We start from the raw sequence: 12,731 nt of genomic DNA, 5'->3' as shown, positions 1-12,731 counted from the left end.
GTGGCTCCTGGACCTGTTCACAACCTCCTGTGACACAAGGACGGGAAGATGATTGCTGGATGATTGATTAGCATGGGCCCTGGTCGTTAAAGGCACGGGATGCCCTTTGCTTAGGGGTCAGCAGCTCACCTGACCCTGCAGAGGGAGGAGCTGCTCTGTGGGGAGAGCCTGCAGGGAGCCAGGAGACCCGTCTGCAGCGCCGGGAGCCCTCCGGCAAGCCACCCTTTCGTGCGGCACAGGCGTCTCAGCACCCCCTTCCTGCCCACTCAGGTATGGTCCGGAAGTGACCACAACCCCACAGACATCACGGTTGGTCACCACAGCACCACCAAGAACTGCCCCAAAGCACCCTATGCCTATACAAGTGAGAGAAGAGCTAAGCTTTCACTATTGATACCTTTTGACCTTGGACGGAAGACTAAGCTTTCCTGACATCAAGGACGTGGCTTGGCAATGCTCTGAGCGCACGGCGGCCTCAGGGAAGCTGTCGCCTTGTCGCTGCCCCTCGCACGGACCCGGAGGTCACTTCCACACCCTCAAACCCGCCCAACGCGAAGAGTAACTCATAAGGGAGTTACTTCTGTTCTGCTAATCAGAGTCAGCTGAGCCCTGAGGACCAGTCCTCACACTGTCCGTGTGTCTGTCCTTCCCTCCTCTCTCCTCCATGAAAGCATCACGTCAAAGCAACAGCCAGAGCAGTGGGGAGACGGGGGTCTCACGTCTGAGCAGAGACCGGGGAGCCGGGGCTGGGGGCGGCGTGCAGGGGGACCTGCCCACTGGGTTCTGTAAACTGACCAGGGCAGCAAGGCCACTCCACAGCTCACAAGACTCTCCAAATTGACTAAAGTTTGCGGCTTTACATCGTTTACAATTTTGTTATAAAAATAGGAATATAAAAACTGTGGGAGAAATGATCTAACACTTATGAGGGATTTTTTTCCCCTAGTGAGGGCTAGACACTGGGTCGGTAAAAGAAATGTGGTCCACATAAATAAGGAAAAAGTTTTGTTTTGAAATGAAGGAAATTCAGTTCCTAAAGCAAAGTAAACAGGACGCATGTGTCTACACAGCAAATTGCAGCAAAGTTCTGGAAAGTACCTCTTCTTTACCAAACATTTAAATCAAAAGATTCTACTTCCCCTGGATTACGCTGAGTTGATGGGACTCGTCCAGAATTTTAGCAGGTGATGGAACTCTGGACAATTTATTGATGGGCCTGTCAGCTCACGCGACCCAGGAGGAAAGTGAGGACAGCATTAATTTCACAAGCATCCTTTCACTAAGGGCCATCAATCATGTACCACTTTGTTCCAAATGAAAATGAGTCTCTATACTTCAAATCTCTCCGGTAAAGAAGGTCTTTGGTTTTAATAATTATCGCCTGTTTGTAAGATATTTACGAAACCGTTAGTGTCAGTAATTTTTATGACCTGTCACAGTTTCTGGGGCTCATTGCGTGGACACCATGGGGCACCGCAGAGCAGTGGGGCGTTGGAAGGCCGTTGCTGCTCTTACCACCTCCTGCCCAGAACTGAGGAAGCCCCTCACCCTTTAACAAAGTCAAAACGCACTTTCTTTTTCTTTCCACGCACAGAGCTATTTTCAGTCAAAACTTTTTCCAATCAATCCGCAGACAAAATGTGTTACTGTCCCTCCAGACACCAGCACATCACTGAACTCATGCGATGGAACTGCTTTCCTTTACAATGACACCCTTGCATTTACAACATCAGAGGTCCTCCCGACCTTACACCGTATTGAGAGATACCTCTTCAGGTACCCTGCCCTCTCGTGCAGGAAAAAGAAAAGCGACATGGGATTTATAGTGACGAAATATGACAAATGAGAAAAATGAAACAACCACCTTCCACCTTATTAATCTACTCTGCCTGTAAGAGTCTTACTAAGTGGGTGCGTCTCACGTTCTTCTGAAATAACATTTCCTGTCGGGAGTAGATGACTGTGTCCTTCCAATCGGAATTTCCACGAAAAGCAGACACAACCGAACACAGCCCAGAGGTGTGCCTCCCGAGGATTTGCGCTAGCAGGTGGGGCCTGGCCCCGTTAGGTCGGGCTGGGCTCAGGGGTCCACGCCGCGTAACTTGTAGCAGCGGCTCCTATTCTTTACGTGGGTCCACGGCTGTGCTTTCCCGTAAGTAAACTGAGATACAGATGCAGAGTCCTAAGCGGAATGAAAGCCGCTTCTTCATGAGAATGTCCTGTTCGGTGACCCCGAAGGCAGTTTGCTCGCGCGGTTTATCGTGTCTAGTCAGAGGCCGGATCCGTGGCTGGTCTCGCACGCGCTCACTGGCTGAGTATTCTCTGCACTCTCCTGTCTGCCCTGCTGGCACCGGCCTGTGGGGTTCGGGGCTGACCCTCAGGAGCGTGCACCTGTGCCCCTCATTCTGCACAAGCAGCTCTGAGGAGGTTGGGAGGAGGCCGCTGAGTGCGGGCGGGCGTCTGTCCGAGAGATCTGGCTGGGGGAGAAGCTTCTGGAAGCAGAGGTGAATGTGGGAGAGCATGGAGCAGGAGAACGGGGGCGGGAGGGCAGGTATTCCCAGGAGAAGCTGGCCTGGTGGCAGGGGGTGGGGGAGGGCGGGAGGCCCAGCCCAGAGGATGGGTCCTGGGGCCCCGGAGGGCCAGCCCGGGCCACCTGGTGATGAGGCCTGGACCAGGGGAGGGCAGACAATGGTGGGCGCAGTGGGCATATCAGAGACAAGGCTTTGGAGGAGCAGACGGGGCTTCAAAGATGATCAAGAAGTGTTGAGCTCAGGAGAATTTAGAAGCTGGGAATAACCAAGAGGGGCTCACGAGAGGGGCCCGTTCAGGGCTGGGAACTTCTAGGTTTTAAACAAAGCCTGAGGGTGGTGATAAATTGCCCAGAGACACAGCGGAGATGGCTTAGACCCACCCGGAAAATTCTTCTGTGAAGGGCCTGGCAGCGGTCGAGCCTTGGCGGCCACAGGGTCTCTGCTGGGACCGCACACCCGGCTGTCGTCCTGGGAAACAGCCACCGGCCATACGGGGGAGGTGGCCCTGTGCCAGTAAAACTGCTCTGAACACTGAGATTCTAATTCTCCTTCTTTTGTTGTTTTCCATCTGTTTTCAAATGGAAGGGCCATTCTTAGCTCACCATAAAACACAGACATGGGGGGAGAGGCGGGGGAGGTGCCGGCTTGGGGCTCCCGGGGGCAGGGGCTGCCGGCCTCCCTTGGGCATCACCTCCTGCCCAAGTGTCTGTGTCCTCCTCCCCGAGGCAGGCGACCCGAAGCTGTCTCCACGCCGCCTCAGGGTGCCCCTGTCCCTCCTCTCGGGCATCTAAAGTTCAGCCTCACCAGCCTGCTGGCAGCTCCCGCTCACCTGTGGGTTTCCTGCCCTCTAGTAATTTCCACTCAAGCTTCATGACCAAGTTTAAAATTTGCCACTTTGGTAAAGCTCATGCTAATTCCTCCAGGCAGAATGAACGCCTTGCTTCACTGTGCCTGAGTACGTGTTTCACTGTCTTCTCTTTACCCACAATCTCTTCCTTGAAACTTGTTATAGAGAAAGAAAGAAGAGAGAGATGATGGATAGATGGATGATGGATAGATAGGTGGGCCCATGGATGGATGGATGGAGGGAGGGATGGAGGAATGGGTGGTGGATGGATGGAGAGAGGGATGGTAGATGGATGGATGGAGGGATGGTGGATGGATGGATGGAGGGATGGTGGATGGATGGATGGAGGGATGGATAGGTGGGCGGGTGGACGGATGGAGGGATAGATCTATAGACAGGTGGATAGACAGACAGGTAGATGAGACAGACAGATAGCAACTATTGAGTGTCTGGAAGAATGCAGGTGGATAAATCAATGTTTGCTGAGTGTTTCTGATCACAGTTGGCGGAAGCTGAGGGATGACGCCCAGAGCCTGAGGCAAGGGTCCTGCTTTTCTATCCCCCTGTGCACGTCCAGGCCCTGCTCCTCGCTCCCAGGCGTTATGCTCCCCTGCCCCACAGGAGGCTCGTTTCACTGTTTTTCTTTGGGAGCAATGGCCCAGTTCACTGTGCACCTGAGGCAAGCCTTGGGGACAGCCCTCTGGGGGGTGACTGCAGACACCGGTCACTCTGTGGTGTCCACTGCCTGTCACCCGGGCACAGGGATGGCTCTCCCCAGCTCACAACCCCCAAGAAACCTAAGCCTACCCATCTCATCCTTAGTGGGCGCGTCCCTTGTTGTTTTGACTGTGGATCTTGTGGAAGAGGAATGGAGTTGTCTGTTCTCTTCTCAGTAGATTGTCGTAAAGTCTGACTTTCCCTTTTTCTTAGTTTCTCGAAGATCTAGCATTGAAGTTTCTGTTCTGTGTTCTTGTTTATTTGTGGGTCACCTGAAGAGCAGGGCTCTGCCTGTTTCCAACAACAGGTGTTTTTTCCGGGGGTGAGAAATGATGCCAGTGATACTAACACGCGTGAGTTCCCCTCTTTAGCCTTGTCTGCTGAGCTTCGCGACAGCCGCACGCGGCCAGCAGGCGGGGACCGATCGCTACCTCTGCTCTTGACGAAACTACCACACAGGAAAACTAATGTATCTAATACCACATGGCTCCTAAATGGGAGAGCTGAGGAAGCGCACTGGGACCAGACACGTGCCCTCCTGGTCACGACTTCACCCAGATCCAGCCAGAGCAACGGGGTGAAGGAAATCGGGTCTCACAGGACAGCAGCAACAAGACATGTATGTAGCAATGACACCTGGCGAAAGTGCCCATCAGATCACTACAAAACGTCAGTGAACTGGGAATCCTACAAGCACAATCCTTAATTATGTGGATTCAAATTCTTCTGATCACTCATTTGCAATCAAATGAATGAAGTTATAACAAAGCCTGAAATTGGCAAATTGTTATTGCAAAAAACCCAAATTATTTTCTGTTATACCCTAAGCCACTCCCTTTTCCCACTTCCAGCCTTGTTCCTATATATTTAGAATTGATACATGCAAGGGTAATCAAGCTGAGATACATCAAAGAAATATTCCATTTCATTCACCATACAAATTAATTGTTATTAAGGCAAAGAATGACTAAAATAATGTAGAATTGTAAAAAGGTTTTGGAACTCCCCAAGCATTCAATTTAAATGTTTTTTTTTTTTTTTTGAGTGTTGTGATTTTAATTAAATATCTTTTTCAGAGAGCAGCTCCGAGATCTTTCAAACCCTCTCTCCTCACCTCTGCTGGTGAACACCAAGATGAGACTCCTGAATCACCCAACTCATACAACCCACATCCCCACTGGTAAAATCTGCCAACTAAGTCCATATATCCTAGGATTTAAAGTAGAAGCGTGGTTAGATAAATAAGTAAAATCACAGAAATGCAGTCTTCCCCTCTGTGCTTCAACTACTTACCAAGTTAGCTCTGTGAGGAAATGAGACCTAGTCTGTTTAGAGTTTACACCCCAGTAGTGGGTTCACATATGCATGAGTTAAAGTAAACGATCTTGTCCCGTGAAGCACGCAGTGTTTATCTGTTTCATGGGTTCTATTTTCGTAGTGGCAGCTACAAGTGAGGCCAGTGACAAAGTTACAAAGCCAGGACAGGGGGCTCCCCAGGGCCCACACCTGGGTCCGAGCCCACTGGAAGGAGGCCGGTGGGACCCGCGGGAGTTGTGCACCCCTGGCTGTATGTTACAATCACTGGCTGACTTTTTAAAAATGCTGCACACAGGGAATACCTCCAGGGAGTCTGATTTACTTGGTCTGGGGTGCCGCCCTGGGCATGAAAATTTAAAAAGTCTCCCCAGATGAATGCGACGTGCATCCCAGCTTGAGAACAGGGAGGGAACACAGAGCTTCTCACGAAATCCAAGAGCCCTGGGCATCTACCCCCGGCTCTCCTGGTTTTGTCTGTGTTGGGGCATCTATTCAAGGGAGTTAGTAAAGATGAGGACACCATCTCAGCAGCAGCATGAAGCAGACGAGCCCACGGCTGTCTGCCCCTGCGTCCTGCCAGCGGCCGGTTGCTCTGCTCTGGGGATAACGGGGGAAGGGCGTCGCCCTCCCTCCCCCAGGGCCTGCTCTCCCACACCTGGGGCTGAAGGAACCAGCCTAGGCTGCCAGCGTGCTTTCCTTGCTGCCAATCGAGTGACCCCCATGCTCCAGCAGTTTGTAGGAAATGGATATACACAATAACAACATTATCAACGGCAAGCGTGACTCTCATGTATAAGAGGGTGCACCTCCTACCATCATATCCTTTGGGGGATATATCCCTGGTTTGCACCTTGGGAGCTATGGCCCGCTTGCCATAAGTATGGCTGTCGTAACTGTTGTATTCAAACGAGGTCTTGGAATATTTCTCCAGCTCTTTGGCCAAGTTGGAGCGAGGCGTGGTGGTGGGGACGCTGTTTCTGTAGCCGTAGTGAGGGATCTCGAGCTGCTTTACGAAGCACATGGGCCTGGAAGCAAAAAGAGACAGTGCACAGCTGGCTTTCTCATGGCTGCGCATGAGACACGGCTGGTCTTAAAATCAGAGCACCTCGTTGCTTAGCTGTGTTAGGAACCAGACCTCTCGCTAAAATCCCAATTCCATTTTCCTGAGAAGAACCCAAGTGTGCTGTAATGATATAACCTCAAATCAGCTATCTGCCTAGATGCCAACTTCAGAAGTAAAAAGAACAGAAAATGAAATACTTAACCTTTTGCCCTTTTTTCTTTTTCTTTTCAGAGTCTGGAGATGTACGATGAAGATATGAGATGTGAACGTGGGAAAGAATCTCACATCCGTGCGTTTTCTTTTGCAGGGGTTGCAGAGAGTAAGCATTACACACGGTGAAGTGAGCTAATAAGAAACTCCCTTAACAAAATATGAGGAAATGAAAGAAATACTCTTAAGGACGTGGAGATGAAGCTAGATAAAAACATATCCTGCTGGACGATAAAACGGAACACGTAGTGATGTATTTTGACAAATATTAACATGCACTCTCAATATTGTTACCTGGTAGTCATTCATTTTTCTATACTTTGGAATAAAATATTTAAATGGAAGAACTCTCAATTACATATGCATTAATATCCTATCTTATTTCTTCTGTGTGTCCATCTATCTATCTCGTAGGCAGAATATTTTAACTTTTTTTGAAATAATTTTAGATTTACAGAAAGTAGTGCAGAGATTCCTTTAGAGTTTTTACCTAAAACTTCCCCTTACATTAATAACTTTATCAAGTTACCAACCCATTTACTTTGATTTCATTAATTTAGCCTATTTACTTCTTCTCAAATCAACCAAATGATGTAACGATTAGTTAAACGTCTATTATTTGAGGCATTTTGCCAGGCAATGGGCGGGGTGGGGGGGGTCATAAATGAATGAAGCTGTAGGCCTTGCCTTCAGAGGTCACCTGGAATGTGATCTTGTTTTAGGAGCCCGAGCTTCTGAGAATCCTGGGGAATGGAGGACACCCCCGGCCATGAGATTCCATTCAGTTTCAAGGGAGAAGGTGGCGTTTGTCAAGGTTAAGATCCAGGGTGGTGTAGGAAACACGCCAGGAAAGTCGAACAATGGGGAACATCTCTGGGGGAACAGCGGGAGACAGGCTGGGTGGGACCAGATTGGGACTCTGTCCATTTGTCCAGCAGGCAAGGCCAAAGGACTTGGGCCGGGGAAGGCATGACCTCTGAGCCTTCAGGAGGTTGGGACCATCTCCAATGGACGGTGCGCTGGAGCAGAGGCATCGGGAAGGGACACTTGGTGACAAAACGGAGCAGGTGATGGAGGCGGGGAGCTGGGAGGCGGCAGAGCGGGTGTGGCCTTGGGCAGGCCCGTAGCCCTCACCTAAGTCTCGGCTTCCTGTTAGACAATCTGCCTAAAGACTCTTAAAATCTTAAGTAATTGAACTGTTGGTTGAAATTATTTTTTTCTTCCTTCCTTCCTGTCTTCCTGTCGTCCCGCCTTGAATGAGCGTCCCCTGCGCGGAGACATCCCGGGGAATGTGAAGGTGACGGGGATGGACACCAGGTCCTCCAGACCTGGCTCACGGCCGGGACGTCAGTGCCTGAGCTGAGCCCTCGGAGGTCTGCAGAGCCGAGCCCCACGCCTCCCCTGCGGTGGGAGGGGTCCTTCTTTCCCTCCGGGCCTGTCCCCACGCTGCTTCCCCACCACGCAGCCGGAGGCTCGGGAAGAAAACTGTTTGCAGCTGCACAAGTCTTGGCCCACGATCTTCTGTTCTGTTGTCACTTGACAGAAGGTTTCCCACTGCATGACATGAAGAAAGGGTCCCAGGCTGTGAAGTACAGGCTCGGGATCAGAGCGGAGGCTCTGTCTGAACAAGGTGATGTTTGCCATTTCAGACGTATCTTGTCCGTGTCAAGCGGCCAACGGAGCTCCTCAGTGGAAAGTAAGCTTGATACGGATCCCAGGACAGGCGTTAGTCACTTCGCGGCCACCCCACATCAGAAGGATGTGGGCACGGGGATCTTTGCAGCTCTCGGGGGTCTGGCCCCAGTGGGGGAGGGAAATTAACAGAAGTCCTCAGCCTCAACTCTCTCTCCCTTTGCTCAAACTTTCCTTTGGTTAATAACTATTCCTTCTCAAATGCACACAGCCCGGGGGCCTGGGGGGAGGTTGTCATGCTCCCAGTAACCAAGAGTGGGCTGAGGGGGCCCTCAGGGAGGGCCTGTCATGTATTTGGTGTCAGCGCACCTGTAAGATGAGTGAGTTACAGGCACCCTGGGGGCAGGTTAGGTCAGCAACGCCCACGCATAAAAATAGCCAGAGGAACGCGCCCCAGACTTGATTGAGGGTTTACCTCTAAATGGTAGGATCATAGATGGTTTTTATTTTCTTATTTTTGTCTAGAGAAATATTTCTCATTTTCTATAAAGATTTTAACTTTTCTGTTGTGAGATAAAAAGGAGTTTAATGACAGTGGTAAATTCCTTTCAGAAAGATGGGAAATAATACAGGAAAAAACCAAAGAAGTGTTTGTATCGTTTGCCTAGTGGTTTCTTCCAAGTGATTTATCCCAAAGAAATAATTTAACAGAAGCAAAGTTGTGCATGTGCGTGTGTGTGTGTGTGTGTGTGTTTACTGCTCTCCTTTTAACAGTAAAGTTGGAATCACACTAAGTGCCTCAGGGCCAGAGCCCGGTCCCAGCACAGGTGGCGCCTCCCCCAGCGGGTACCAGCAGCTATGAGGATGACAGGTATGATTACACAGACGAGGAAGCTGCTGGTGTGACACTGACTAAACAGGCAGGATACACGGAGGTGGTCACAGTTTGCACGTGGATGAGGGCTTGAAGGGAACACGCAGAAATGAGCGCTGAGGGAAGAGAGGGTTCCGCCTCCACCTGCGCTCCTGAAAACCATCCTAACTGTCCAGGGGGGCGAGCAGGTAACGCCTGCGGCCTCCCCGTCTTCGCCACCTGTGACCGAGTGGTTTCCGGGAGGGCCTCTCACCCCTCTGCGCCTGGTTTCCTCGCTCGTCAAGGGGGGATAATGGCACCATCCCGCCCGCCTGCCGGGAGCACCTGAGGACGAGGCTTCCCTGTGCGCGGGGGAGGGGATGATGTTACCCCGACGTCCTCGAGCACACGAAGCCCACCCCGCAGGTTGGAGCGGTGCCCTCGCCTCCAAACCGAGGTAAAACGACTGGGGGCACCTCATGAACTCTCTAAGCCTCCCTTTCAGCCAGCCTTTACAGAATCGTGAAGCGTCAGGGCCAGAAAGAAAGCCAGACACAGCTCTGTCTGCTTCTCTCGTGCGAACGGTCACACGGGGTCAGGGAGACCCGGGGGTGACGAGCCCTGCCCCCGCACAGCCCCAGGATGGAGCCGCAGGTGAGGGTCGTGACCCCGGCGAGGTCTTGTAGCTGCACCGGCTCCCCTCCACTCCCACTGAGGACGGCCACCCCTCACGGAGCAAGGGCGCCTGGCCCCTGGGGACGGCCGTGGACGGATCCCGAATGTGGGTCTGGTACCTTAGCACTCGGTCCGAGGCCTGGTTGGACTTGGACACGTCACAGCTCTGGTGCTTTTCTTGGGCCTTTGCCAGTTTCTCCGCTGCGGCAATAGGGCATCCGGAGAGGCTGCAATGACAGGAGGGATCTGAGTGTCTCCTCCGAGGCACTCCGACAGCACCCCCATCGCCTCCCCCCTCCTCTGCCTTGGGCGGCACCAGGCTCCCAAGCCTGTCAGGGGACATCACGGTGTTTGCCCCTGGCCTCCGGCAGACCATGCCGACGGCCGTGCCGTGTGTGCAGGACACGCGGTCCTTTCCAATGACAGCAACACAAAGGCCGTATCGTTAAAGGGAACATGAGATTTTAGACACCGCTGCCGTGTGGGACGCTTGCGGTTTCTGGAGCTGAGGAATTAACCGCTTGGGTAGGATGGGTTTCTCAGACGCCTGAAACCAGGGCTCTCTGGCAGCTGCTGACCACAGCACGGGGGGTGCAGCGTGACCAGCCGGTCTACATCCTCCCCAGGAAGAGACACAGAAGGGAGGGGGAAAGCAGAATAATCTCGAGGCTGCAGGAAAATGCTTTCTGTCACTAAATATTTACGGGAAGAGACAACAGATGTGCTCTTTGGTGTTTAAGCTGATTCTTCATGAAACCCTGGTGTCTGCTGTTTGTGTATCTGTATGTGTCTCTGCACACACTGCAGGGGCTTAATCCACATACACACGGTGTCTGGAAGCCGTGCGATTCTGCGGACGTATGATGGACAAGCTGATGCTGTAAATCCCGTGAACAGGGCTCAGGAGGAGCCTTGCCAACCCACCATCACGTCCCCCTTCTCCAGGGGGCGCCCAGGAGCGCCTCTGAAGGGCACAGGTTGGCGACCTCATTCATTATAAACTTAACACAAGTAACCAAATTTACCGGAGAAGCAAAAATTACAGTGAAACTTATAACAGTTTCCTCCGTTTAGATATACTTTCATGCGACTTTGTGAAGCTGAAGCTACAGGCAGTTAAAGAAAAATTTGACAGAATCACTTTCAGGCCACTGGGGAAAAAAAGGAACTGATAGGAACTGAGTATTAGAAGTAACTTAGCGAAAGTCAGAACAAGATAGGAAAAGGGAACTGGAATTTGTCCAGAGCAAAAGTGTGACTCCGAGCATGTGTAATTGCAGCCATAGCCCAGGAAGGAAGGGTCTGCCTCCTTAGCCCCCTTTCCTGTGGTGTGTTCTCCCACCAGCACCTTTGCACCCCTGCCAGCACTTTGGTGACGCCCACGCTGATGACCAGTGTTTCAGCGGGGATCACGGGGCGGCCGGCTGGGGTCACACACGGCTCAGCCTCATGGTCTCTAGTCGCCGACCAGTCTGAGGCAGACAGGAAGGGCCCCCTCGACCCCTGGAAGGTAACGGAGCTTTTACTGCTTTCCTTGGAGTCGCTGCAGACCGTTGTGGTTCCACCTGGGATCTGACCTCAAGGAGGACACCTGCCGGGGGACTGTCACCCCATCACAGCAAGGTGGGGGGAGACTGCTGAGAAATTGCAGTCTGCAAACGAGGGATCTAAGCGTTGGGCTTCGCCGCGCGCCCCGGGCCGGCTCAGCTCGGCTCTCCCCGGTCCCTGGCTCCCTGAGAGAAGTCCCCAGGTCTCCTCTCCCCTGGGGCAGGTCGTGCAGGGGCCGCGCCCCTCCGGAGGGCACGGGAACACGGCTGCCGGGGATCTGCCCCCCTGCAGCCCAGAACGCAGGAGCTCTGCTTACCTTCTGTGCGAGTTCCTGTTGCTATTTACATGCCCTCGCCCTGTGCAGCCCGGAGTAGGACACTTGAGAACATTTTCATGCATGGCAAGAACTTGACAAGGAGAGGCAGAGAAAACAGCCCAGCGTTAAAACACAGAAATGGTCCCAACACAAGAATATGCAATCATTTTAACAAAGGCTGGGTTAGTTCACAACAGACAGTCCTACACACGTCTGTGATGGGCATGGGCAGGGAAACACATGTAGGAAGAAAAAGAAGGTTGTCTCCACCTGACTCTGGCATGCAAAGCGGGGTGCGCTGGGCGGGAGCTGTGGACTCGGGGTGTGGGAGCACGGAACTGTCCCCAGTGGGCCAGGAAAGCAAGGGCCTCCCCGCGGAACTCCCAGCCGTAAGCACGGAGCAGTGATTAGCCATGTAACAGCACGTCGATCGGTGGTTTTAAAAACATGCCTCTGCTTTGGAAGCACGCAGTATTAGGAAGGTGTGGTGGTCATGGGCAAACAGACAGCCCAAACCTGATTTTTAGATGAAGATAATTAGATGATGACTTTCCACCTAGGAACTGGGTACCTTCTTATTTATTCTATGAGGGAGGGAGGGAGGAAGTGCTCTGCGGGCCCCCATGTAAGACCGGGTGGGAGACGGAGGGCATGGTCCGTAGGGCAGGAAAGCTACTGCCCGCTGCCCGGAGACCACATTCCAATTTCCCCGCCATGGTCATGGGCCTGGACTGTCTCCTGTCGTCTTTCCCTTTCTGGTCCTCAGTGACCACTCGCTGCCCTGGACTGTGGGGGCGGCTGGCGGGTGAGCAGTGCTGCCGGGTCGAGAGAGCCGACCCCCAACACGGGCCCCAGCCCAGCGGTCTCCGAGCTCCACAGCACAAGCTGCAGCGAGGCTGCTGGACCTTCCCTGCGGCGAGGGTCACCTGGCACCAGGTGACCACGATCTGCCTGAGCTCGTTACGTAATTGTTATTTCTTACAGTTTCTCTCATCTCCAGAACAACCTCCCTCTTCCCCCTG

At 52.5% G+C, this 12,731-nt stretch overlaps 1 protein-coding gene across 10 annotated transcripts in view; it reads right to left on the bottom strand.

The window, feature by feature from the left end:
- The window catches only part of MYT1L (myelin transcription factor 1 like), a 406,818-nt gene that overhangs the window by 76,552 nt on the left and 317,535 nt on the right, over positions 1-12,731 (bottom strand). For all 10 annotated transcript variants that reach the window (XM_036873928.1, XM_036873935.1, XM_036873927.1 and 7 more), the window contains 3 exons: positions 11,710-11,800; positions 9,965-10,072; positions 6,226-6,437 (listed from right to left, as the gene is read on the bottom strand). In XM_036873928.1, the coding sequence (XP_036729823.1) occupies positions 6,226-6,437; positions 9,965-10,072; positions 11,710-11,800 (411 nt within the window). The remainder of the gene's footprint in view (positions 1-6,225; positions 6,438-9,964; positions 10,073-11,709; positions 11,801-12,731) is intronic.

The sequence above is a fragment of the Balaenoptera musculus genome, chromosome 13 (assembly GCF_009873245.2).
Source record: "Balaenoptera musculus isolate JJ_BM4_2016_0621 chromosome 13, mBalMus1.pri.v3, whole genome shotgun sequence".
Taxonomy (NCBI): domain Eukaryota; kingdom Metazoa; phylum Chordata; class Mammalia; order Artiodactyla; family Balaenopteridae; genus Balaenoptera; species Balaenoptera musculus.
This window is presented reverse-complemented; position numbering and strand designations above follow the sequence as displayed.